Source organism: Lynx canadensis, chromosome A2 (genome assembly GCF_007474595.2).
Source record: "Lynx canadensis isolate LIC74 chromosome A2, mLynCan4.pri.v2, whole genome shotgun sequence".
Classification (NCBI taxonomy): Eukaryota; Metazoa; Chordata; class Mammalia; order Carnivora; family Felidae; genus Lynx; species Lynx canadensis.
Window position 1 is genome coordinate 13,038,239 of NC_044304.2, and position 27,099 is coordinate 13,065,337.

The window sequence follows — 27,099 nt, forward strand, 5'->3', positions numbered from 1 at the left end:
GCCCCCCAGCCACCGGCTCCCCGATTCCCCGGCGGTCGGGCAGGGGGGCCTCAGGGTTGCCAAGGCCCCCACCTCCCCGTGGCCCCCCAGAACATCAAGCTGAGTACTTACTCTGCTGTTCACCCCAGCCAAAATAATTCCAGTTGCCTACAAAGAGAAGGGGCAGAGATAATAAAAGGGAGCAGGAGGGGGGGGCACAGGGAGGGGGACTCCCCCATCCTCCTCATTTTCCCCTTCTCCTCCTCCCAGCCCAGGACCTCGATCCCCTCCTGCCCCGAGCGTCTCAGAATATCACTCTAACCCCCCTGACATTTGTGCTGCCTCCGGTCATCAAGGTGGGGTAACCGCATCCTTCAAAGAGGCCACAGGCTCAGCCAGGAAGTAATAAAGGGGACATTCGGGCCCAGGGTTTTATCACCCCTGCCCTCCCCCTTCCGGCAAACAAGGAAAGAAACCCCGAACTGGAAATCCTACACTTCGAAATACCACCACCACCCCCCCACCCGCCATTGGGTGGGGTTTAATAATTCTGTTCGTTTGACAGGTGAAGGCATAGGGCTCAGAGAGGTAGAGTGGGCAGCCTAAAGTCACACAGCTTCTGAGCATCAGGACCGGGGAGAGAACCACATTTCCCCCCATCCCCTCAACCCCAGCGCCCCCCCCCACCCCGGGCATCTTGGGAAAAATGCCTCGGGCCAGAGTCCTGACACCTGGCTGCCTCCTCTGTGAAACGGAGGCGACAAACTGTTCCCAAGAGAACTTGGAGGTAAAGGCTGAGGGGTAAGGTAAGTCTCCGTTCCCAAACTGAACTCACCCCTTCCTTCAGTCCACCTGTCCGGGAGTCACCTGTCTGCTCCTGCCTGATGCTGTCCCCACCCCACCCCTTCAGTGACCCCGTTTGCCACCAGGGAGGGGGGTTGTCATTTCCTCAGGGCGGTGATGACCCCTCCCCAGGTAGGGAAGTCAAAGGGTTTCTCGATAGCAGCCCCAAGAAAGGAGGTCCCCCAAGTGCAGTCCCCCCCCCAGCCCCTCCACCCACTGGGCTCCATGGTTACCATCCTGGGCATTTGGGGGGTCGACAACGCATACAGGGGAGACTGTGGGGGGGGGGAGCAAAAGGGGGAAGGGGGAGCAGGATGGAGAAGGAGAAAGAGGTTGAAAGGTGGGGGGGGGGCAAAGTGCCACGGGTGGGGTTCTGCCCTGAGACTGCATGATTTGTCCCTTTCTCCCCACTCCAGAGGACTCGGAGGGCACTTTTAGGAGAGAGACATCTCCTTGGCCCAGGCGCGACTGGCCTGGGTACCTCTGAGTCTCCGTAAGGCCAAGGAGGATAAACCCCCCTGCAGACTTCAGCCTCGACGGAGGGGCAGCGGTCAGAGGCACGGGACTGTCATTGCCATCAACAGATGCGGTGCAGTGGAAAGAGAAGCAAACTTGGGAGCCCCGCAGACCTGAGTTCAAGTCCTAGCTCTGCCTCCGGCTGGGTGTGTGGCCTTGGGCAAGTGGCGTCTCCTCCTGGGCCTCGGTTTCTCTGCCTCAGAAAATGGGCGAGTGAAAAAGCCTTCATCCATCGTTCGTGCGCCCTGTGTTAACAGGGTTGTCTGTCTACACCGTCTGACTGTGGGCTGCTGGGGTGGGGGCGGGGGAGGTCTGCGTGGGCCCCGCGGAGGTTTGTTCGAGTTATAGGCCCTCATCCAGGGTCCGGCGAGTGACACGAAAGGGTCTGCCAAGGGTTTTTCAAGTCTCTAGAAGGACTCCTCTGCGTCCTTCCAACAGGCCTCAGGGTTGAAGGCACTGTCACACCCTCTTTCACAGAGAGGGGCTCTGTGGATCCGAGGGGGACACCGGCAGGCCTGCGACCACACAGCAAGGCAGGACTCGCATTCAGGTCCCAGGTCTTTTCTTTCCACTGCACCGTGAGCAGGCATCGTGCGTTCTTAGGACCTGTCCTCTGGAGGGGAGTGGCCCGTGACACAGGACAGCCCCGGGTCGGGGAGGGACGAGGGTTCAGCTGATGCCCAGGGAGGACTCGAGAGATACTTACAACACTGGTTGCTGGGGACGGGGAGAGGCTTGTCTTGTTCATCTTGGAACGAATACTGAGAGGGAGGGAAGGAGAGAGGGTGCCTCTCAGGAAGGGACAGAAGCCAGGGGACCCAGATGGCCCTCTGCTCTGTTCCATTCTGACCCCCGCCCGCGGCTTCCCAAATCCCCTCCATCTGCAGGAGGAGGATACAGATGTCCACAGAGAAACACACACACACACACACACACACACACACACAGAGCGAGAAACAGACGCGACAGCAAAAAGAAACACGGATGAGAGAAAGGAACAAATAGACGTGGGGCAACCGAGGCAGGGAGCGGAATAAAGAAGAAGACGAGACATGAGGCTGGACAAAAACGGTTAACTTGTGAGCGTCGCCCGTTTTGGGCTCCACCTCCCGCGGGACAGAGCTCTGGTCTTGCCTGCGGCTTCTTCCTCGCCTTCGCCTTCGGAAGGCTGTTCTTTTGGACCTCAGTGGCTCTTTGCGCGGTGATGACACAGAGCCACGAAGAAGACGGGGACTGTCGCGGAAGAACAGGGGGGCAGGGGCGCCTGGGTGGCTCTGACGGGCACGCGTCCGGCTTCGGCTCAGGTCACGATCTCGCGGTTTGTGAGATCGAGCCCCGCGTCGGGCTCTGTGCTGACAGTGCAGAACCTGCTTGGGAGTCTCCATCTCTCTCTCTCTCTCTCTCTCTCTCTGCCCCTCCCCTACTCTCTCTCTGCCCCTCACCTACTCTCTGCCCCTCCCCTACTCTCTCCCTCTCTCTCTGCCCCTTCCCTACTCTCTCTCTCTCTCTCCCTCTCTGCCCCTCCCCTACTCTCTCTCTCTGCCCCTCCCCTACTCTCTCTCTCTCTGCCCCTTCCCTACTCTCTCTCTCTGCCCCTCCCCTACTCTCTCTCTCTGCCCCTCCCCTACTCTCTTCCTCTCTCTCTGCCCCTCCCCTACTCTCTCTCTCTCTCTGCCCCTCCCCTACTCTCTCTCTCTGCCCCTCCCCTACTCTCTCCCTCTCTCTCTGCCCCTCCCCTACTCTCTCTCTCTCTCCCTCTCTGCCCCTCCCCTACTCTCTCTCTCTCTCTGCCCCTCCCCTACTCTCTCTCTGCCCCTCCCCTACTCTCTCCCTCTCTCTCTGCCCCTCCCCTACTCTCTCCCTCTCTCTCTGCCCCTTCCCTACTCTCTCTCTCTCTCTCTCCCTCTCTGCCCCTCCCCTACTCTCTCTCTCTCTGCCCCTCCCCTACTCTCTCTCTCTCTGCCCCTCCCCTACTCTCTGCCCCTCCCCTACTCTCTCCCTCTCTCTCTGCCCCTCCCCTACTCTCTCTCTCTGCCCCTTCCCTACTCTCTCTCTGCCCCTCCCCTACTCTCTCTTTCTCTGCCCTCCCCTACTCTCTCTCTGCCCCTCCCCTACTCTCTCTCTCTGCCCCTCCCCTACTCTCTCTCTGCCCCTCCCCTACTCTCTCTTTCTCTGCCCCTCCCCTACTCTCTCTCTGCCCCTCCTCTACACTCTCTCTCTGCCCCTCCCCTACTCTCTCTTTCTCTGCCCTCCCCTACACTCTCTCTCTGCCCCTCCCCTACTCTCTCTCTGCCCCTCCCCTACTCTCTCTCTCTGCCCCTTCCCTACTCTCTCTCTCTCTGCCCTCCCCTACTCTCTCTCTCTGCCCTCCCTACTCCTCTTTCTTCTCTGGCCCCTCCCCTACTCTCTCTCTCTCTCTGCCCCTCCTCTACACTCTCTCTCTCCCCTCCCCTACTCTCTCTTTCTCTGCCCTCCCCTACACTCTCTCTCTGCCCCTCCCCTACTCTCTCTCTGCCCCTCCCCTACTCTCTCTCTCTGCCCCTTCCCTACTCTCTCTCTCTCTGCCCCTCCCCTACTCTCTCTCTCTGCCCCTCCCCTACTCTCTCTTTCTCTGCCCCTCCCCTACTCTCTCTTTCTCTGCCCCTCCTCTACACTCTCTCTCTGCCCCTCCCCTACTCTCTCTTTCTCTGCCCTCCCCTACACTCTCTCTCTGCCCCTCCCCTACTCTCCCTCTCTCTCTCTGCCCCTCCCCTACTCTCTCTCTGCCCCTCCCCTACTCTCTTTCTCTGCCCTCCCCTACCTCTTCTTCTCTGCCCCTCCCCTACTCTCTCTCTCTCTGCCCCTCCCCTACTCTCTCTCTCTGCCCCTCCCCTACTCTCTCTCTCTCTGCCCCTCCCCTACTCTCTCTCTGCCCCTCCCCTACTCTCTCCCTCTCTCTCTGCCCCTCCCCTACTCTCTCCCTCTCTCTCTGCCCCTTCCCTACTCTCTCTCTCTCTCTCCCTCTCTGCCCCTCCCCTACTCTCTCTCTCTCTGCCCCTCCCCTACTCTCTCTCTCTGCCCCTCCCCTACTCTCTGCCCCTCCCCTACTCTCTCCCTCGCTCTCTCTCTGCCCCTCCCCTACTCTCTTTCTCTGCCCCTTCCCTACTCTCTCTCTCTCTGCCCCTCCCCTACTCTCTCTTTCTCTCTGCCCTCCCCTACTCCTCTCGGCTGCCCCTCCCCTACTCTCTCTCTCCCCCTCCCCTACTCTCTCTCTCTGCCCCTCCCCTACTCTCTCTTTCTCTGCCCCTCCCCTACTCTCTCTCTGCCCCTCCCCTACTCTCTCCCTCTCTCTCTGCCCCTCCCCTACTCTCTCCCTCTCTCTCTGCCCCTTCCCTACTCTCTCTCTCTCTCTCCCTCTCTGCCCCTCCCCTACTCTCTCTCTCTCTGCCCCTCCCCTACTCTCTCTCTCTGCCCCTCCCCTACTCTCTGCCCCTCCCCTACTCTCTCCCTCTCTCTCTGCCCCTCCCCTACTCTCTCTCTCTGCCCCTTCCCTACTCTCTCTCTCTGCCCCTCCCCTACTCTCTCTTTCTCTGCCCTCCCCTACTCTCTCTCTGCCCCTCCCCTACTCTCTCTCTCTGCCCCTCCCCTACTCTCTCTCTGCCCCTCCCCTACTCTCTCTTTCTCTGCCCCTCCCCTACTCTCTCTCTGCCCCTCCTCTACACTCTCTCTCTGCCCCTCCCCTACTCTCTCTTTCTCTGCCCTCCCCTACACTCTCTCTCTGCCCCTCCCCTACTCTCTCTCTGCCCCTCCCCTACTCTCTTTCTCTGCCCTCCCCTACTCTCTCTTTCTCTGCCCTCCCCTACTCTCTCTCTCTGCCCCTCCCCTACTCTCTCTCTCTGCCCCTCCCCTACTCTCTCTCTGCCCCTCCCCTACTCTCTCTCTCTGCCCCTCCCCTACTCTCTCTCTCTCTCAAAATACATAAACTTTCGAAAAAATCTTTTTAATTAAAAACTAAAGAAGCAACACGGGTACAGAGGCCAGAGCTAGTAGGGGAAGGAGGACTTTGAAGAAAGTCCGAACGGGTGACCCAAGGGGTTGAGGGGTGTGGGGCGGAAAGCGGAGGTACGATCTGCCGCAGGGCCCCTGTGTCTCCTCGAGGGCGTCTGGCAAGGGCAGGACTTGAGCCGATTGAGATCAGCTGGTCGTTGGGGGACTGTATGCCCCTCGATGCCATCCTTGCTTTGAGACGGGACCAAACGAATCGCCGATTTAGTCCAGTTGGGGACACGGACATGGGGAGACCAGTGGAGAGAGACGAGGACGTGGGGAGACAGAGAGCCAGACACAAGAAGAACGGAGTCGCCCCCCGCCCCGCCCCCTCCAACGCTCACCTCGTCCTGGTCCCGCATGGCGTTCAGCTGCTCCAGCTTCTTGGCCCAGTAGCGCGCTTCCTCCTCAGGGATGTCTGGAAGCGGAGCCCCGGCTGTGAGTCTGGAAGCCCGCCCTGCCCCTCAGCCTTCACCCAGTGCACCCTGCAGGCCTAGGGGCTGGTCTCAAGGGGGTGGAGGAAGAGGAAGGGAGACCAGGGCGAGCTCCCGTCCCTCCCCGCCCCAGGCCGCCTTGGGAATGAACGGTGGGTGGCCGAGGACAAGCTCGTGGCGTCACAAGGGCGGGGGAGCCACGGGTCCTCGGAAAGATGGTACGGAGATGACCGAGCTGGGTCCAAGAAAGCAAGAGGGGCTTCTCTGCGTCTCTGTCTCTGTTTATCTCCACACGTCTCTCTGCCTCTGTCTCTCCTCGTATCCCCAGCTCGCCAAGGACCAGCCCAGGCCAGCTCAGACCCAAGCCCCATGGGTCAAGAAGCAACTGGCTGTCTGCTGGTGACCTAGAGGGCCTGGGACGTGCTCTGCGCACGGCAGACACGTGGCCCGCTGCCTCGCCGCACCTGCGAAACTCTCTCTCCCGGAGAGAGGAAACTTCATCTTCAGAACGAAGGGCGGCCTGAAGCCACCCGGGCCTGGCCGTTCTCCTGGGCCCGAGGAGGGTCCTGTGCCCCCCACACTCACCTAAAGGCAGCTCGAAGCGGGTGTCGAGGAGGATGCGGTGGAAGGTGGGGTCCTTGGTGCCGCAGATCTCGCTGTCCGCCATGATGACCTGAGAGTCCAGTGTTAGCCACTCTCCAGGGCCCTCCTGGGGGTTGGGATGGGGTGACAGGGCCCAAAGTGACACAGGGTGGAGCAGGGATCTGCCGCACGCCGGCCAGTGGGCCCCCTACTCTCACAGAAGATCCCCTTCGCCTCACCTCACTCTTACCCCGAGAGCAAGGGCCGTGCCCCACTTTACAGATGAGGCAACCGAGACTCAGAGAGAAGGTCCCAGTCCAGGGCCACGCGGTAGGTCAAGGACGCAGAGAGAAGGCCCTGTGGGGCCAGGTAGCGGGGGTCTGAAGCTCGCGTCGCTATTCCTCATCTCTGATGAGGCGTATGTGGGCCCCCGCTTCGAATAAAAGCCCTGAAGCCCAGCCAGGGGAGAACCCCCACCCCAAGCGAACAAACCAGACCCGCCGTCACAGGAGACAGAGCCAGGCACAGGCACCTCCAGCCCAGAGAGTCAAGGGCAAAGCCAGAGGAAGGGAGGGGGCAGGGGCATCCCGAGGGAAGTTAGGGAAGACTTCCTGGAGGACAGCACATCGGAGCTGGGCTTAGAGGGTGATGGAGAGGATACTTGAAGCCCAGGGAACAGCACGTGCAAAGGCTCAGAGGCCATCTTTGGGGCCTATAAAGGGTGGAGGTTGCGGTGTGGGGGGGAGCTGAGGCTGGCAGTGTAGACAAGTGCCATCAAGAAGGCCTCCCGGTGCCTGGGGCGCCCGGGTGGCTCCGTCGGTTAAGCGGCCGACTTCAGCTCCGGTCATGATCTCACGGTTTGTGGGTTCGAGCCCCGCGTCGGGCTCTGGGCTGACAGCTCAGAGCCCGGGACCTGCTTCCGATTCTGTGTCTCGCTCTCTCTCTGCCCCTCCCCTGCTCGTGCGCTGTCTTTTAAAAATGAATAAGCGTTAAAAAGAAAAAAAAAAAAAAAAAAAAAGAAGGCCTCCCAAAGGAGATGGGCAGAGATGGCAAGAAAAGGTCCCAGGGTGGTAAGATCCCCCTGGGTTCGGCATGAAGGGGCTGAGGGGAAGGGGTGAGGCTTAAGGCCAGGGGGCCAGGGAGGAGGCCAAGCTTATGGTCTACCGCCTCCGGGGCTGGTGCAGCCTTCCCCCTGCACAAAGTGCTCATTACCCACAATGTGTCCCTTCTCTCTCTTCCATCGGAATACATCTTCAGCAGGGCCACGGCCTATGTAGCTCAAGACTACATTTCCCAGACTCCCTTGCAGCTAAGCGTCCGCACGACTAAGTTCTAGCCAATAGACTATGAGTGAAGTGCGGTGAGCCTCTTCCAGATGAGGCCCTTAACCAAGAGGGCGAGCCCCCTCCCTGGCCACCTTTTCTTCCCTTGACAGCAAAGCAGACGTAACGGAGATCCTCCAGCAGCCGTCCCTGGCTGCACAGGGAGAAAGGCAGAGCAAAAAGATGGAAGTTTAGACCCTAGCGACTTTGGAGTCACCATCACAGACGTTGTTGGCGGACGGAGATACGCGTCCATCGTGTTTAGGCCACTGGCCTCTGGGCCCCTCCAAGGCACTCTTCCCCAACCCTTGACCCACCACTCACTTCGTTGGACTGGCGGATGGTCCGCAGGGGAATCCACACGGTGCCCACCATTGTGTCCCAGATGAGACCCTTGTTCCACACCTCCACCGTCAACCCCAAATCCAGGCGGTTAATCTCACTGTGGAGAGAGGGGAGGGGCACGAAGGGGTAGGAGTGAGGGGTGAAGTCTCAGAAAAGTCCGTTCGCCTGCCTTATCTTAGGACACACAGCCAACTGGAATTCAACCCCAGGCCTGGATGAGGCCTACCAGGAAGGTAACACAGTCATCCTTGTTTTACAGAGGGGAAACTGAGGCCAAGGGGTTAAGTTACATGCTCAGGGTATCACAGCAGAACCCGGGAAGGTATCACCTCTCCTGAACCCCCAACTCCCTTGGCCCTTCCTGGAGCCCTCCGGCCCAGAGAGTACTGGCTAAGGGAGGAAGAGGCTCAAACACTCTCTGTGGCTCCCTATTACCCCAGGATAAGGGCATTCAGGATGCCTCCCTCCTTCCCAATGTCACCTCCATCCAATCATATGGGGACAACCCTGAGAATGTGAATGATACCACCTCTAAGCACTTGTCTCGCAGGACCCACCCTGGAAATAGCAGATTGGGAGGAAAACCTTGGGGAATGTCCCCCTTCACTGAATTTACCAATCTACCGGAGATTTGTCTCGAGGACTGTTCTCCTTGAGTGTATCTGTGACCTGGTCGTTCAGTGACTGGTTTCCAGGGGGTTGGGGACCACACTGTCTCTCCCCTTCCACATCTTCCCTGGAACCTGCAACTCCCACTCTTTCCTCAAATTCCTCTGCTCCAGGGTCCCAACTCTGGGTTCTCTCATGGCCTCCACCACTGCTCGTCCCCAGTCAGGCTCTGCTCGGGGGGTTGAGGGCTGCCTGGGTCCAAATCCCAGCTCTGCCAGGTATGAGCTGTGTGACACTGAACAGGTGGCTTTGCCTCTCCAGCCTCTGCCTCACCTGTAAAATGAGGATTGAAATAGCGCCCTCCCTCCCAGGCTTGTGTGTGTGTGTGTGGGGGGGGGGGGTTGATTTAATCAAAGCCTTAAAAGGGGGCCTGGTATTTTGTCGGTCATCATCAGAGAAGATGGGGTGTCATACGGGGCGCCTGGGTGGCTCAGTCGGTTGAGCGTCCGACTTTGGCTCAGGCCATGATCTCACGGTTTGTGGGTTCGAGCCCCGCGTCGGGCTCTGTGCTGACAGCTCAGAGCCTGGAGCCTGCTTCGGATTCAGTGTCTTCCTCTCTCTCTGCCCCTCCCCCACTCAGGCTCTGTCTCTCTCTCTCTCTCTCTCTCTCTCTCTCTCTCAAGAATAAATAAACATTAAAAAAAATTTTAAAAAGGAAAAGAAATCACACAAATGACTAAAATAACACTTGGTGGCTAGACCTGAAACTGCCCTCCAATTGAAGCTTGGGGCTGTGGTCAGGGAGGGCTTCCCTGAGGAGGTGACACCGGTGAGACCCAAAGGACAAGATGGAGCCTGCCGGGTCCGGTGGGAGCGGTGGGGGAGAGGAGAGAAGAGCAAGTGCAAAGGCCCTGGGGCAGGAACAAGCTGAGCCAGAAGAGTTGGAGGCAGATGCTGGCAGGAGATCACAGGGGCTGGGCCTGGAAAGGGGGTGCTAGGGAGAAGAGTGTGGGTTTTGTTCTGAGGTTCACAAACCATGAGCCATGGGCAAGTTTAGAGAGTGACAGGATGTGATTTGCAGTTTTAAAAATATCCCCCTGGCTGCCTGGAGGAGAACAGATTGCCGGGAGGCAGGAGGCGGGCAGCAGCAGGAGGCCAGGGGCGGAGGCTGGCGGGCAGCGGGGACTTGGCTGGTGGCCACGGAGATCAAGAGGCAAAGCCGATGGCTGGACGCGGGGCCGCGGGAGGAGGGAGCGGAGTCCCAGACAACACCCAGGCGTCCGGCTCGCTCTGTGGGACCAGCAAGCGAGGCGACAGGCCCTGCTAACTCAGTCACTGCAGACTCACAACATGAAATCCTGTTCCCAGCTGGGCTGGCTGCCCCGCACCGCGATGGTCGTGCTCTTGACATTTTGCACCTTCAGGGTCACATACGTGTTGAATTTCTCTGCAGTGGTGAGAGCAGGGGTCAGCACAGGGGCCCAGGGAGTCCCCATGCCCCTTCCCAAGCTCTAGACGACCCTCTTAGAACCCCCCGGGGTCTCCATGTGCTTGGGGCCACGGTCCAATAACCAGGTCCAATAGACAGAGCTGTTTCTGTGCCTACAGCCCAGGCTGACCCCCAGAGCCCCTCCCCGCCCCAGTCCCTCAGAGCATAAGGGAAGGGCCTTGTGGGATTTGGGGGTGCCTAATCTAGCTGCTTAGAAATGACTACGTTCAATAGCTTTGGTTTTTCAGATGGGAGGACTGAGGCCCTGGAGAGGGGAACCAAAATGACAGTAAGGGGCGCCTGGGTGGCTCAGTCAGTTGAGCGATTGACTTCGGCTCAGGTCATGATCTCACAATTTGTGGGTTCGAGCCCCACGTCGGGCTCTGTGCTGACAGCTCGGAGCCCGGAGCCTGCTTCGGATTCTGTGTCTCCCTCTCTCTCTGCCCCTCCCCCACTCATGCTCTGTGTCTCTCGGTCTCAGAAATAAGTAAACATTAAAAAATATTTTGTTTAAATGACAATAAGAAATTCCCTTCGCCTCTCCGAGCCTCACTTTTCCCACCTGTAGCCTGATCTAGGAGTCCCAGCCTGTCTCTTAGGATCCTGGGAAGGGCTGTTGGCTCAGGGTGAGCCCCACCTCCACTGGGTTCTCCAGGGGATGGCCGGGGAGACTCTGGGATCACAAGCCAGGTCTGACACTCTGTGATGCTCAGCAGACAGGCAGCCCAAGTCCCCTGTCACTGGCTCCGACCCCCTCCCCTATGTCTCCAAGACACAGACAGACAGACGACACAGGACAGGGCAGGAATAGAGGCCACTTACCTTGGGCACCATCAAACTTGGCTTTTTTGACTGTGGAGAGAGACAGAGATAGGGAAAGGAGATGGGGAGAGAGGTGGGGAGAAGAGAGAGACAAAGACACCGAGATGGAAATAGAACAAGACAGGCAGAGAGGACAGGGACGCAGAAACAGAGAGACAAAGAAAGGCAGAGACAGAGAGCAAAAGGGACCGATGGAGAGATCAAACAGAAAACAAAAACGAGAGAGAGAGAGAGAGAGAGAGAGATGAAATCAGAGACAGAGACAAGAAGAGGAGAAACAGGAAGGAGAGGAGGGAGGCAGGGATGAAAGGGAGAGAGAGAAGCCATCAGACAGATGAGCACAGACAGACCTCAGGGTTGAAGGAAATTTGGACCCTGGGAGCAGTTTCTGCCCCCTTTCCCTCCCCATCAAACTGCCCCCAGAGCTCCCCCACCTCTGGCTGTGCCTTTCCCCACAATTGAACAGGATTCAAAAGAAGGAGCTGGGCAGGGCACAGGAGAGGCCTCCCACAGGAAGCCCTCCAGGATTCCAGCAGTGAGAGACCAGTTAGGGAGGAAGAGAGGTGGGGAGAGAGGAGAAAGGCGATCTCCAGTGACCCTGTCAGGCCAGTGAGGCTTCTCCCCCAATTATCCAGCTCAGTCTGTCCTACCAAATGCCCCGCCCCGGGGCTGAGGTCTCATGTTCAAACGGGACTGGGCGATGTCGCACAGAACCGCCCAGAGACCTGGCTCCTTAGCGCACAGAGAGACATCCGAACCCCGGCTGGGAGGTTGTTATGGCTTGTCCAGCCCAACCCGCCGATGAAACGTGAAACCCAAATATGTGTCGGGTCCCAGGTGGTCCAGTCTCTCCGGGTTTCACGTAACCCCACAGTCCCAAGGGAGTCAAAGCAGTGCCACTCTTCCCTGGCTCTTCTCACGGGATACGGAACTTACATTCAACATCTCTCACACCCTGCAGCTGCCCCCGACATCCTTCCCCGCCACCCACTCTGTATCTCCGCCCAAACCCTGCTTCCCCACTGAGCCCTTCCTCCTGTTTTCCACCATCCTTTCCCCTTGTTCCTTTTCGATGTACGTTGTGGTTCCCACGGGCAACACACGCACATTTTGCAAAATCCAAGGCGCCCCAGAGATCGGTACGCGACGAGAACAAGGCTCTTCCCACCCCAGGCCCCACAGTCCCCGCCTTGTGCAGTCCACACTGCCGGTTCCTTCCAGGGCTAGAGGCACACAGTCTGTGATCCAGCAGCCGTGCGCACGTGTGCGTTATTTTACTTCCTACGCCAATGGCAGCGTTCGACACCCTCTGTAGAAATTTGCTGTCTCTCGGGACGGACTGAAGAGTTTGTGCAAGCGAGTCGGAGGATAGATTCCTAGAAACAAAGTTGCGCGGGTTGCTACTCTTTCTTTTATTCTGAGAGCCAAGTTCAGCCCTTTTGTGGGCAAATGCCATGGCCTCCCATCTTGGGGTCATATCTCTGTCCACATCGCTTGAATTTCTGTCTTGCAAAAGTGCCCAAAAGATACCAATGAAGGGAGAATTCCCATCAAGGGTGGGGTGGGGGGGGTGTGGAGTGGTTTTAAACACTTGTCAGTAAATACTGTTTGTTCCTGTCACAGAAAGACGGTGCAGGCGGGTGGGGGGGGTGGGGGCCGTGGGGGGTGGGGGGGATTGACGTCCAGAAGCACAGCGAACCCCCCGGAGTCGCAGAGCAGGAGGGAGAATGATCGCCTTCCTATACTACTGCCCAACCCCCACCAAACTTGAAATGCAGATGGGCTGTGCATCGTACTCAACACCCCTGGGTTTGGGTTTGGCAGGTTGAAGTGCGGAAGGAGCCCTCGGCTGGACCTTGGGAGAGGCGAGCACTGGTTCAGCACGGAGTCAGGTGGAGTCAGGTTCAGCCTATGGTGCTGTGTGAACCCGGGCAGGTGAACTCCCTTCTCTGGGCTTGCTCCATCTCTCTCTTTCTGGTTTTCTAGATCTGGCTTTCTCTCTGTCTCTCTGTCTCCTGCTGTATTTTATCCCTGCGTCTGTCTCTCTTTGTCCCACACTCCAAATCAGTCACCGTGTCCTGTCTTCCTCACCTTCCCATTCAAGACACGTAACGGCATGGGCAAAGGCCCCTCTCTTGAGTACATGCTCAGCTCCTGTCCCACTGCCCCCTTCTTGTACCCTCAGCCCCACTCAGCCCACGGGGAGCTCAATCACCCAGCTCCTCACCCCTGGGGCTGAGTGAAGCTCAGGGACCCTTAGGAGGGTGCCCTCTTTGAGGTCTCTGAGCTCTGCCCTGGTCTGTAAAAAGGGACCCAGAGCAGGAGCCGCAGGTGTCCTTCCTAGGGGACCCCCTGCTTGCACTCCTGTTGATTGGGAAGGGTGGAGCAGTGATGGTGCAGAGGCAGGGGCCAGGCAGGGAGGAAGGACGGAGAGGGACACAGACAGAGGCTGAGGAAGGGGCACGCACGGAGGAATCAGCCTGGCGGAAGGAAGAAAAGGAGAGAGGAGGAAGGGGGGTAGATAACAAGTCATGAGAGTCAGAGACAGAGACGCAGAAAGAGGGAGACACACAAATGTCCACTAGGGAGGGCCAGAGAAAAGGAGAGGCAGAGTGGGGAGAGAAGGGTTGGAGGGGGATCTGAGGGGCTGATTGGTGTCTAGCCTGGCCTGGCCCGCAGATCCCACTCTGGGTCCCCTCACCAGGGACAGAGCTCAGAGAGGAGGCCAGTCATCCAAAGTTTGTCCTTCATCCTCTCCTCCTGGGTGGGGATGGGGTGACTCTCCCTGTCTCCATTCTCCTGGTTCTGTTTCTCTTCCTCCCCTTCTCCCCCATCTGATTGTCTCTGTCTCTCTTGTCCCCTCTCCCTCAGACCACCCACTTTCTTCCTCCTTAAGCCTCAGTGGGCCAGAGGGTGATGAGCTCAGTTGGGGCCCACCAACAGTGGACTGATTGCTAGAAGGCTCTAGCCCCGAAAGCTGTGGCCAGGCTCTGGCTTCCAGGACCCTTGAGTGGGTCCAGGATGAGGACATCACTGTATATTCCTTACTGAGAACTCAGAGGCAGGAGGGGGAGATTCGGGGGCGGGGCTCAGAAAGAAACATGGTGGGGCGGGGAAATCAAGGAAGGGGCTCAGAGTGGAGAGAAGGACTCAGGGGGGCATGGGGTATAGGGTAAGGGGTGCAGGGGAGAGGACTAAGAAAGGAAGCTCGAGAGCTGGAGGAAGGTCTTGGTGGGGAAGGGGGACTCAGGAAGGCAGAGAAGCGATGTCATCAGGGGAGGGGCTCAGAGGAGGAGAGGCCTCAAAGGGAGGGAGGGGTCTCAGGGCAGGAACCAAGTCTAGGTCCTTCTGTCTTTCCCCCTCAGTAAACGGTCCCAGTCACTGTCGCCTTCACCACCGTAGTCATCACGTCTCTGCCCGGCCACTCCCTCCCAACCCCCCTCGCTGCAGTATCGGGGTCAGCGGGGCGGAAGCGCCACCCCTCCCCGCGAGCTCCTGGTCACACGCACAAGGCTATTTATAAAGTGAGCACAGAGGGCGTGGGCGACGCGACAGCTGGGAGTGACGGCTGGGGGAGGTGCACACTGCTGGCCCCTCTGACAGGAGGCTGGGGAGACACCGTGTCACGACGGTCAGCAGCCTGCGCGGCCCTTGGGGACCCCATCAGCCCTGACTGATTAATGTGGTTACACAGGCAGATGCTGGCCAGGGCAGAACCCGGGAAGGTAGGCACAGGGGCTCAGGCTTCAGGACTTCCATAGGCGCCGCCAGACTCTGCATCTAGGAAATGGAGCGAAGTAGGGCCTTCTCCCCTTCCTCCTCCCCTCTTTCTCCCTCCTCCTCCTGCTCCCCTTTCTTTTTAGTCATTATTAGAATCGGCATTATTATACTGCCATTGCTACTGTTTTTATTATTACTCTCACCAGCATCATTACTATTTGTATTATTTGGTTGGATTCTAAGTGTGCCCCTGGTCTGGACAACCCTGGAATTGAGGGGCACCTTCTCCTTGACTTGCCAGGCCTGGGGTGGGGGCGGGGGAAGCGTTGGACCCCAACCATCAAGGGAAGCATCAGGAAGCTCCCTTCAGGACATGCTCACTGGGTGTTGGCAAACACTACAAGATGGAGTAGGAGGGAAGGGAGGCATAAAGGATTCAGAAATTGATCTTGAGATATTTGGCGGTTTTATGCGTGATGCCAACGGCCTATATGAGTTTTGTGATAAGGACACTGGCCCCACTGGCTTTCATCTGGGAGAGAGGACTCCTACCTTCCGTTAACGGAAATAAGCCAGAGCCCAGGTAGGGATTTCAGTGTAAAAAAACAAACACACCAAGAACCTCGACAGAGATTTCTGTGTTTTTTACCCACTGCCACTTAGAACTAGGCCTGACATATAGTAGGTGCTCATTAAATAGTGTTCAATGAAATAATGACATAATTTCCTCCTCCAGCAGCCCTGTGGTGAGATCTGCCCCCTGGGCGCAGGCGGGCACCGTCCGCGGTGTGGCACGCTCTGTCCCTGCTCTGTCCAGGGTGCTGAACCCCTTTCCCTGGTTTACCTCCAATGAACTTGGCACGCCTTTTTACCTCCTGTGTACTACTGAGCCCTCCTCAGGCCTGAGAACGCAGTGAGCTCTCAGGAAACGTCCTACACCCACGGACCTCCTTCCCGAAGGCTTTTAGTCCCCATTAATAAAAACACCATCATTGATTTTTCCTGTCATTGGCTCACACTTACGGAACTTTTCCACAGGCCAGGCAGCATGCCAAGGGCTCTGTGTGCCTCATCTCACTGGAGAGTTCTAGCAAACCTAGGCAGTGGGTGCGACTAGTGTGCCCATTCTACAGATGGGCACGCTGAGGAATGAAGAGGATACAGGACTTGCCAGGAAGCGGTGGATTTAAGGGTTCAAACCTAGGCCTGTTGGACTAGGGATGTCCCAGTTGGCGCTCACAGAGTAAGCCCATTGTATGTGGGAGGAAAGTGAGGCACGGGTTAGGAGAGGGGCTAAGACTGCAGCCCTGAAGATGAATCAGAGCCAACCCTGGAGGGCATCCTATGATTATAGTGAGAGCAAAGACCCAGAGACAACTGAGTAAGCCCATTGTATGTGGGAGGAAAGTGAGGCACGGGTTAGGAGAGAGGCTAAGACTGCAGCCCTGAAGATGAATCAGAGCCAACCCTGGAGGGCATCCCATGATTATAGTGAGAGCAAAGACCCAGAGACAACCTCCCCTGGCTAGGTGGTCATCAGAAATAGGGCAGCCAGGGGAAGAGGGGTTTGTGAGAGCTTCCTGGGAGAGAAGCAGGGGGAGAGGCCACAATGAATGGGGGAGATAATGACATGTCTGTTTATTGAGTGAGTGAAGGAAGACGGTGATCCCAGGACAGACTCTCACCCCATGAAAGGGAGGGTTAGTCTTCCAAGAAGAGATTCAACCTTCACCCTGAATTCCCAGTAGGCTGTGGAGTCAGACAGCTACATCTCTAACTCTGTGGCACTAAGCAAGTTGTCGAACCTCCCTGAGCCTCAGTTTTCCTTATCTGTAGAATGGATGTCTGTAAGGATTAAAGAGGGCAATGGGCATAAAAGTCCTCAGCACTGTACTTACAGAATGCTGGATAAACGGGGCTTATTGTTGATAGTATTAGTTTTGGGGCAAACTCACCCATGTACACATTTGCTAATTGTATGCAATATGCATTCACCAAATATTTCTGGAGACTTTAAAACCATTGAGTGGCCTGGCCAAATGCTGTAAGGCACATAAGAAGGTCTAGAACGGAATCCCCACCACCATGATTTTGCACGTGCTATTCCTTCCACCTAGAGCATTATGTCCCTTCTGCTTAGCTCCCCCTCATCTTCTGAGACCCAGGCGAATGTTGAGGGTCAAGGGGCGGGGGGAGGTAAAAGCATGCTTCCTAAAGGGAGAGAGCTCTGGATCCTACCTTCCCTGCCTCCCTCAGCCCTTCCCTTTCCCTCCCACTCTGACCGCACCAGCCTGAGGCCAGGAACAGTGCTGGGTCTCCAGGAACGGTGCCTACCATATAGTAGGTGTTCAACAAATGCTTGCTGAATAAATATATGAATGAATTCGTGAAGGAGCAAGGTTCCTTTGCAGACTCAGGACTCTGCCAAGCCCTACCAAGTGGATGGGGTTGGGGCGGCAGTGGGACTCCATATAGATAGATAAAGAAATGAGAGGGGGCAAAGGCAAGACCTGAACAAGATGATCTCCTGTATGTTGGTGTCAGATAAGTATGCAAGAGTTTACATTTGTGTGTGTTTGCATGTGCATTTGTTCATGTTACCAGGGAAGGCAGGCGTGCGTACATGGGTGTACGTGTATGCGTGGAGGGACACGTGCTTTTGTGTACCACCTGAATGCAGGTGATGATGTGCACATGCATGTCAGGAAGTGCAGTGTGACTGTATGGGCGAAATGCTGGTATGTGTGAGTTTAGGTATCTGCGGGCTTGCAGGTGATGTGTTAATTAGAAACCTATGTTGTGGTGTGTGTGTGTGTGTGTTACACTGTTATATGGAACGTGTATTTGCTTACTTGTGTGTCCACATATAAGTGTGTATTTTGTGAATCATCATTCGTCTGTTCAAAGGGGCTGCTTTGAATGTCCAGACAAGCGTCATCATACATGTGGCTTTGGTATGTGTACATGTGTGTGTTTCTTGGGATTGGGGCCCTAACAGGTATACATAGGTACAGGCCTGTGTGTCAGGGCATGGGTTGACCTCTATGTGACATGGATATTGTGAACACGCATCACACATGTTTGGATACATCCGTGTGTGCATACATGCACGTGGACACACATGCCTGTATTTTGGGGACCATGTGTACATGGCAGAGTGGCTGTGTCCCATATACATATGTGTGTTCACACACACACACATGAATGTGCACACGTGTCCACGAGGGAGTGTGCATTCATAGGTGGTCTTCGTGGAATCTTGGTGGGTCCTGGGCATTTCTGTCCACACAGGCTGAGTCTGTGTATAAACGTTCCAGTGCGTGTGTGTATAGATAAGGGCAAACATGAGTGGGCTCCCGGTTGGGGGTACAGCTATTTCCTCAACTCCAAGGATGAGTTCAAACCCATGGAAAGCCCTCCCAGCCCAGCTCCACTGCTGCCTTGCCCCCTCTCCCTTTTCATTGACCCCCTCAGCCCCAGCGGGCATCACTCCCACCCCTCCCAGCATTTCACCCCTCTCCACTTCTCCTGGTCTCCCCCTCTGCGTTATTCCATTCCCCATATATCTCAGGGTTTTACTCCCCACCCCACCCTGAGCCTTGCCCCTCCCAGCAACACCCCTCCACTCTACTGGTGATTCCCTTCCTGTAAGTTCCACAGAATCATCCAACACAATTCTTCCCCCAGGCCTCCGTTTCTGGAAGCCTCACCCCTCTTCACACCACCCACACAGTCCAGCCTCCAGTTTGCGTCAGAGTCAAGGGTGAGATTCCCCCCCCCCACACACACACACACAACTAGGCAAACCTTCCAGAGGAACCCAACTTGGAGGATGTGAGGCAGGGAGCAGAAAGAATCAGGAATAACACACCAAGTGGCCCCCTCCTCCAGTGCCAGCCCCCCCTGGCCCCACTGCTGGGCAACTTAGAGGAGGGGGAGAGGCCAATAGGGGTTTGGACATTCACCTCCGCCTTTCTTTTAGTGAGAGTCAGGGGGTCTCCTCCACTTCCCCACTCCCCTAACTCCATAGGCCAGGGGGTAATTGGCTTTCAATCTTATGGACCCTTGGGCCACCATCAGCCACGGCAGGGAACGAGCTCAGGGAAAGGAGGTCCTTGTCCCTTTAAGAACACCCGCGTCCACGCCTGCCCAGCCCCGCGCGACAGCACTCTGGAAGCCGCCGCGGCAGGGAGCGGGCGGGCGGGGCAGGGTTTGTGAATGGAGCGACGGAGGGGGAGGGGAAGAAGGGGGAGGGGCGACGGGGGCGGTTCCCGGCTCTGGGCCTGTTCACTGGGGTCCAGGTGGAGACCGGGGTTCAGCGCTCTCTCTCTCTCTCTGTCTCTCTCTCTCTCTCTCTCTCTCTCACACACACACACACACACACACACACACCACTCCCCGCTAAGATCTCCCAAAGCCTAACATCTCAGGCCTCACCAACACACTTCTTCCGAGACCTCAGCCTTCTTGGAGGAAGTAGGTGTGAGTGAGGGAGATGGACCCCAGTCCTTGAAACCCAAGGTTGAGACCTCTATAAGCCTTGAGCCCCTGTTCACCACCAACCCCACCATCCAAGGTCTCCCAGAGCTTGAGTTCTCAGCAGGAATGCCCGGGATGCCTGAGTCCTGGTGGGCTCTCTTCACCCCTACCCCAACCTCAGAAGTGGGGGACAGCGATCATGCCCCTCCTGTGTCTCTTTCCTTCCCTCCCCACCCCAACGCAGAGCGTGGGCCTGGGCGTGGGCCTCCGTGCAGATGGCGTTCGAGCCCCAAAATAGCTCCACCCCACTTCTCCCTCCCTCCATTCGGCGCAAAGTGGGTGAGGTGAGGATGTCGGGAGGGGTGCAGGCCGGCACTGCACCCTCAAGGGGTCAGCTTCCAACGGGGGAAGCCGGTTAGGCGTTCTGGAGTGCTGGAGGGGGCAGGGAGTGGGGAGACCCTCAGGCGATTCCCCCAGCCCCCACTGGAGAGTCCAAAGAGTTAGCGGGGAAATGTGTCCCCAGACACCAATCACAAGCCTCTCAGGACCTACAGAAGGGTCTCCCTAGCCCCGACCCCGGCCTCTTCACACCCAAAGCTGAGGGATTCCTAGACGTCGCCTGGGCAAGCCCCCTTACTCAAATCTTACATGCTCAAGGCTTGGAGACCCCTCCCCTCTGCACTCCTTTTCGAATTCCGAGCCCAGCCCACGTCCCTGAGAACCCACAGCCCAGCCCACCGGCGCAAGACTCCCTCCAAGTACCCTACAGGATTCATTCGAACTACCCAGCCCAGCCCCTTCCACACTTAGTAACCTGGTCTACATAGACTCCCCATCTAGACTGTCTCCAGATAGAGCCCCGGATCCCGGCTGGCGTCCACGCGGGCCTCCGCATTCAGCCATGTCCGTACGACCCCCAGCAGCGGCCACTAGGACCCTCTGAGAACGCAGCTACCTGTACCTGGATCACCCTCTCCGGCTCCCTGACGCGTCTACAAGGGCCACCCTCTCAAAAGTCCAGTCTCGTGTACTCGGGTCACCCCCTCAGGAGTCCAGCCGCATCCACACGGACCCCGAGCCCGGTCCGGGTCCACACCGGTCCCCAGCCTCGCAGCCTCGCCTCCTACCTCCAACGCAAAGTAGAGACATGTCTCCGGGGTCGCCGGCGGGCCGGCTGTGTCAGGTGGAGCTTAGCGGCCACTGGGCTGGGGCATGGCCGGGGCTGCAGCCCGCGCTCAGCTCACGCCGGGGCCCGGCCTCCGCCGCCGGCCATCTTGGTTCAGCACCGGGGGTGCGGACAGCTCCTGACGTGGTGCTGATGTGGAGCTGGCGGGCGGAGCCCAGGGACGCCTGATGGGGCGGGGGCGCTGCAGGCTTGGGGGAGCTTTAAAGGGCCGGAGCCGGGTGGGGGCTCCCCGTCCCCAGGGCTTCCAGACCAGAGGGACACAGGGCAGCCCCATTCAGGTTCCCTACAGGTTCTGCGTGTTTTCGTCTCTGCTGGAGTCGCTTTGTGGGCTCTCTGTCTCTTGAGTCCTTTGCTGTCTCTGCTTTCCCTGAGTGTCTCTGTTCCTCTGTTTCTGTCTACGTCTGTCTCATTGCCGGCTTCTCTATTTCTTTCTCTCCCTGTGTCTCTCTGTTCCTCTTTTTGTCTCCCCATCTCTCGGTCGTGTGTCTCCCTCTGAGCATTTTTTCTGTTCAGTCTCTCTGCCTCTCCCTGTCTAGATCTCCCTCTGAGTCTCTGTTTCACTATTTAAGTCATTCAGGCTGTGGATCTTTGCATACACTCAGACTGGATCCTGTCCTTCACTCCCTTGTGTAACTGGCAAACTCCTAGTCATCGATCAACGCCCGGACTGAACATCCCCTCTTCCAGGAAGCCTTCACTGACTCCGCCACACTGGCCCTTTACTTACCTTCTGGACTCCCCCAGCTCCCAACTCTTCCCCTGGCTCAGGCCTGACCCCAACACATCTCTGCTCCCCGCCCTCCCCACTTATCTAGCTGGGCAGTTCCATATGGGTTCAACACAATGCTGCTGGTTTTCATCCACGTTTCTGCAAGTGTGACTGTAATACGTGCAGTTTTCACTATTCTACAGTATTCTCTTGATTTACTATACCTCTAGTTATCTATTTTCCATCTGATAGATCTTAAGATTGTTCCCACTTTGAGTTTATTTTTTTAAAAAAAACTTTTATAATCATTCTCAGAAATGTAGGCTGGTGCATGAGTAAGACTGCTGGATCATAGGACACCCACATGCTCTGCTTCACGAGATAACATCAACTTGTTTTTTCTGACGTAGCTCCAACTATTTCTATCACACCAGCACCATATAAGCATTCAGTTGCCCCACACCCTTGTCAACACTTGGAATACTCTCAGTTTTTGGATCATGCCAAAATGGAGGGGGAGAAGCGGTGCCTCATTTTGGTTTTGATTTGCTTTCTGATTGCTCATGAGGGGGACCTTTTCCTGTGAGTATTGGTTTCTTCTTAGGGTGAAATTCTTGCTCAAGTCTTTCATCCATTTTTAAAAATGTGACTGTCATTTCCTACTCGTGTAGTTCTTTATCCATATTAGACACAACCCCTTTGTTGGTTTAATGCGTGCTGTAAAACTTTTTTTAAAGATCTTCAGTTTTGTGGCTGGTTGCCATTCTATTTATGGTATCATTTTCTGAACAGAGGCTCTTAATTTTTTAAATAAACTTTTTATTTTGGAAAAATTTTGGACATACAGAAAAGTTGCAGAGGCACTGAGCTGTAAAAAGATACAGACTGTTTGTATATACTCTTTACCTAGTTTGCCCTAATGTTAACGTCTAACATGTGGTTACAGGGTTATACGTGTCAAAAGTAAAACATTTACATTGGTGCTTATTATTAACTAAATCGCAAACTTTATATTTCACCAGTTTTTCCAACTAATGTTCTCTTCCTAGGCAATGATCCAATCCAGGATCCTACACCGCATGTAGTGATCTTATCTCCTTGGTCTCCACCTAGCTGTGATTTCTTAGTCTTTCTTATTAGTCATGACCTCGACACATGTAAAGAGTACTTGTCAGGCATTTTGCAGAAAGTCACTTGATTTGTGTTTTTCTGATGCTTTCTCATTATGATACTGGGGTTATGGGCTTGAGGGGAAGATCACAGAGACGGGGGTCCTTCGTTGTCACGAGAGGTCCCTGATGCCCACATGACATCACAGGGACTGTTAACTTTGACCATCAGGGTTAGATGCTGTCTGCCACGCTCATCCACTGTCAACTTACAATTTTTCTCCTTCCCTGTTCTGTTCTTTGTAAGCAAATCACTAAGCTCAGCCCACCCTGAAGGGGAGGGAATTATACTCCAGCTTCTGGAGCAGGAGTATCTAGGGAGATCTTATTTTAAATTCCTTTTTTACTGCTGTAAAATACACATAACAAAATGTACCATTTTAACCATTTTAAAGTGTACAATTCAGGGGCCTTTTTTTACATTCACAAGGTTGTGCAACCACCACCTCTATCTAGTAATAACATATTTCTGTTACCCTAAAAAGAAACCCCATCCCCGTTGGCAGTCGCTCCTCACCCCCCTCTCCCAGCCCCTTGAAGCCACCAATCTGCTCTCTGTGTCTATGGATTTAATTTAAGATTCTTCAGCCTTAATCTTTTTCTTTGCAGTAAAGAAAATGCAAGACACTGTTATTTCCTCCTTACCAGTTCTTTATCTCTCATTTATTTTTCCTGCCTTATGGTGCAGACCGGTGCAATCTCAAGACATCATGGTAACTGACATCCTTGCCTTGTCTGCCCATCTTAAAGAGAACATTTCCATACTCACCACCAAATAGGATATCTGCTAGAAGTTTTTAATAGAAAATCAAGTTAAAGAGGTCGACTTCTATTTCCAGTGTGCTAAGACTTTTTTTTTTTTTTTTTTTTTTTTTGCTTTTACCACACACAGGTGGTGAATTTTAGCAATTAGATTTCCCAATCTTTACTGGGTGTATCTTAACTTTTTGCCTTTAATCCGTTCATGTGCAGTACCTTCTCTCTATATGGTTGATATGCATTGGTCTCTCCTGTTGTCTGTCTCTTTCATCCACACATCACCTCCTTCTATCTGCCAAAGCCTCTGATAAACTCATCATTCAGATCCAATTAATTTTAAGCCCCACCGTTCCATTTTGCTGCCGCCAACAGCTCTGCTAAGTCCAAAGCTATTTGAGCTATCTCATCCCTCCATTTAATCATACCATGCTGGGGCACCTGGGTAGCTCGGTCCGTTGAGCGTCCGACTCTTGATTTCAGTTCGGGTCATGATCCCAGGATCATGGGATCAAGCCCCGCCTCGGACTCCACACTGAGCATGGAGCCTGTTTGAGATTCTCTCTCTCTCCTTCTGCCCCTCTTCCCGGCTCGTGTTCTCTCTCTTAAAAGAAAAAAAAAATTATGCCATGCTGCCTCCATGTTTCTCTTGCTCTCTCTTCTCTGCAGCTCCCTCTTTCCCTGGCTCCTCTTACTAGGCATCTGCATTCAAGTCTTTGGCAAACTCATACTCACTCTCTGTCCTTCTATCCCTCTTCTCTTGGCTTCCGGTGTTTAACTCTCTTTACCATGCTATGAAGCCCACAGAGAAAAGTGATTCAAAGACAAATAACGGGAGATAGTACACAGACTGGTGAGAAGTACAACTCCTCCCCCTCATGCACACACACAGGAAAAGACCCACCTATCACCCAACATGCGTGTGTGTGTGTGCACACACACACACACACACACACACCTCCCAGGCAACGAGCTCCTGGCAATCCCCAGGGGCCCAAACTTGCTCATACCCTATGCCAAGAGCTTCTCCTGTAGCCCCAATCCAGGGGCAACCATGCCTGGTCTTCAAATAAATTCCCAGTCTTTACTGGGTATATCTGATGTCTCTCGTACTGTACAAAGCTCCACAGAGGGGAAAGATATGAATGGGATGTCAATCAATTTGTTAAGCAAGTGTTTGTTGGCACCTCCTAGATGCTGGGGACTACTCTTGTCATCAGGTTCCACCGAGTGACATGGCTCCTAGCATGAAAGTTGGCAACAAATAAGCCTTCACAGCAGGCATCAAGGAAAATTATGAGGAAAACAGGGAAAGTCCCATGATAGACAGGAATGGTGCAGGATGGGAAAAGTGCCATCTGGAGGAGTAACACATGAGCGGAGACCCAAAGGAAGAGAAGGACCCAGGCATGGGAAGAGATGGGGAAGGGACATTCAAGACAGCAGAGCAGATGCAAGGGCCCTGAGGTAGGCCCATGTCTGGTGTATTGTAGGAATACCAAGGAAGCTGGTGTGGCTGGAACAGAGTGAGAGAGAAGGGAGATGGGCAGGGGTAAAGACCACGTGGAGTTTCCTGGCTACGGGGAGGAGTGTGAGTTTTACTTGAAGGGTAATGAGAGCCATGAGATGGCTTTGAGCAGAGAAAGGACATGATCTGATTTATGATTTAAGAATCCCTGAGGCACCTGGGTGGCTGAGTCAGTTGAGCATCTGACTCTTGATTTCGGCTCAGGTCATGATCTCACATTTCATGGGATCAAGCCCCACGTCAGGCTCTGTGCTGACAGTGCGGAGCCTGCTTGGGATTCTCTCTCTCCCTCCCTCTCTTGCTCTCTTTCTCAAGATAAATAAATAAAAAGTTAAAAAAAAAAAAAAAGAATCCCTCTGAGACTGCCAGGGGAGCAGGGATGGTTGTGGCAAGAGTGTAGGTGACAGGAGGCCAGAGCAGCACCCAGGTGGCAGGTGACAGGGCCTATGGGAATGGAGGGATGGTTCAGGTTCATTCTGGAGTCTCAGTCTAAAGTACCAGCCAATGAACCGGACATGTGGAGGTAAGGGAAGAGAAGTGACAAGAATGGGTCCAGATTTGGGGTCTGGGAGGCTGGGTGATGGTGGAGACATCTGCCATACTGATGAAGAAGTGGAAGAAACTTCGGGGTAAGAAACTGAGACCTATGTGTTGGGCTTGCTGAGTTGGAAATGCCTGCAAGGCACCCAATGGGAATACCCAGTGCAGGTGACTATTTGAGTCTGAAACTCGGGGCTGGCGATACAAATGGGATAGACATCAACATGAGATGGGTGTGGCCACTTGGGCCCAGAGGGTAGAGAGAGGGTAAAGGACCCCTGGCTCCCAGGACCAGAACTAAGACTTCAAACCCAGGATCCACCTTCCATATGTTTGTCCATCCCCAGCTGTAGTCCCTGTGACCAGGGCAGCAAGCACTGGTAAGTGCAGGGAACATGGAACTCAGAGCCCCTGGGACTGCCATACAGTCTCATCTCCCCCCATCATTTCTATTGTCAACGGCCTTGGGTACTGGGGTGGGGTGGGAGTGGAGGAGTACTGAAGGAGATGAAGTGGATACAAGTAGGTGATCGTCCATTCAAGGTTCTCCTGAGTGGAGAGGGAAAGAGTATTCAGGCGGTTCCAGAAAGCCTACTGCGTGCTTGGCAATGTCCCGAAATGCCTGACAGATGCTATTTCCCTTAATCCTTTGCAGCCTAACGTGGGAGCAATAGTATGCTCATTTTATAGACAGGAAGATCGAGTTCCTGAGAGGTTGGGAGGGATGGGAATTGAAGCTGCACCAACTGTCAGAATAGGCCATTTCCGTAACACAGATGCTCATGTAATCATTCAGTCAATGAACACGGCATCCACGCAGGCATAGTGCCCAATCCGGGGTCCTATATGGTGACTGCGAGGGGGTGCGGGACAACAGGACCCAATCTCCAAGGTCAGAGGAGGGACAAAGGAAGGGAGAAGGGATTCTTGGGATGCTGCCAACAGCTTCCTGGAAGAGCAGAAACTGGAGAGTGAGGACATCTCACAGAGGACTGAGAATTAGAGGACGAGCGTTCCTTGGCAGAGGGCATGGTGAGTCAAACGTTCGGAGGCTGTACCACTTGCTGGGCCTACTCTGGGCCTTCAGGCCGGGGTCACAAAGAGAAACCGATGCGGGCAGTCTTGGTTTATCACGTATAAAACGGGGATTGAAAAGGTAACTGTGACCCAAAGAACTAACGAGAAGAGGGCAGCGCGGCCCTTTGCGAGTTCCCAGCCGCGACCTGCACGGCTCTGACAAGGGACTAACTCAAGGAAGCGAAGCACTGGATTGGCTTGCGGAGGGCGGACAATAAAAAGAGGACGATTGGATTGGTCAAGAGGATGAGGTGGCAAAAAGTGCGAAGAGAGGCGATAGGTCCAGGGGGAGTGGGGGTGTGGCTCCGGGCTCAGAGGCGGGGCTCAGCCTGAGGTCTCCCGAGTGACCAGCAGGTGGCAGTACTGGGCCAAAGAACGATCCCAAGGCCCGGCCCCGTCGCAGGCAGGAACCCTGTCCAGGAGAGCCAGACACTGCCCACTCGTTTAATCCCCTCAACTGAGTTTACCGACCGGGAAGCAGAACGAAAATGCAAGTCACGCGCCCAAGGTCCCACAGCCGGTGAGTGGCAGAGTTGGGATTCAAATCCAGGCAGCCCCTAGGGGCGCCTGGGTGGCGCTGTCGGTTAAGCGTCCGACTTCAGCCAGGTCACGATCTCGCGGTCTGTGGGTTCGAGCCCCGCGTCGGGCTCTGGGCTGATGGCTCAGAGCCTGGAGCCTGTTTCCGATTCTGTGTCTCCCTCTCTCTCTCTGCCCCTCCCCCATTCATGTTCTGTCTCTCTCTGTCCCAAAAATACATAAACGTTGAAAAAAAAAAATTCAAATCCAGGCAGCCCCTTGGGGCCCTTAACCCGTGATAGTTAAAACAACAACAAAGATTCCCTCTCAACAATTGCTGAGCTCTTCCTGTGTACCTTACACGCCATCCCCCAGATGGGTACATTCATCTCCATTTTGCAGATGAGGTTTTCCTCGTCTGAAAGCACCGAGGAGGGGCTCAGGGCACCAAG

General features: G+C 55.3%; 1 protein-coding gene across 6 annotated transcripts in view; it reads right to left on the minus strand.

Annotated features, from left to right (window-relative positions):
• Positions 1-20,388, minus strand: part of UNC13A (unc-13 homolog A) — a 61,286-nt gene extending 40,898 nt beyond the window's left edge. For all 6 annotated transcript variants that reach the window (XM_030304133.1, XM_032591596.1, XM_032591595.1 and 3 more), the window contains exons 1-8: positions 20,294-20,388; positions 10,968-10,997; positions 10,004-10,103; positions 8,027-8,144; positions 6,384-6,507; positions 5,709-5,782; positions 2,045-2,099; positions 112-147 (exon numbers count right to left, since the gene is read on the minus strand). In XM_030304133.1, the coding sequence (XP_030159993.1) occupies positions 112-147; positions 2,045-2,099; positions 5,709-5,782; positions 6,384-6,507; positions 8,027-8,144; positions 10,004-10,103; positions 10,968-10,997; positions 20,294-20,315 (559 nt within the window). In that variant the 5' untranslated portion in view covers positions 20,316-20,388. The remainder of the gene's footprint in view (positions 1-111; positions 148-2,044; positions 2,100-5,708; positions 5,783-6,383; positions 6,508-8,026; positions 8,145-10,003; positions 10,104-10,967; positions 10,998-20,293) is intronic.
• Positions 20,389-27,099: the final 6,711 nt, after the last annotated feature.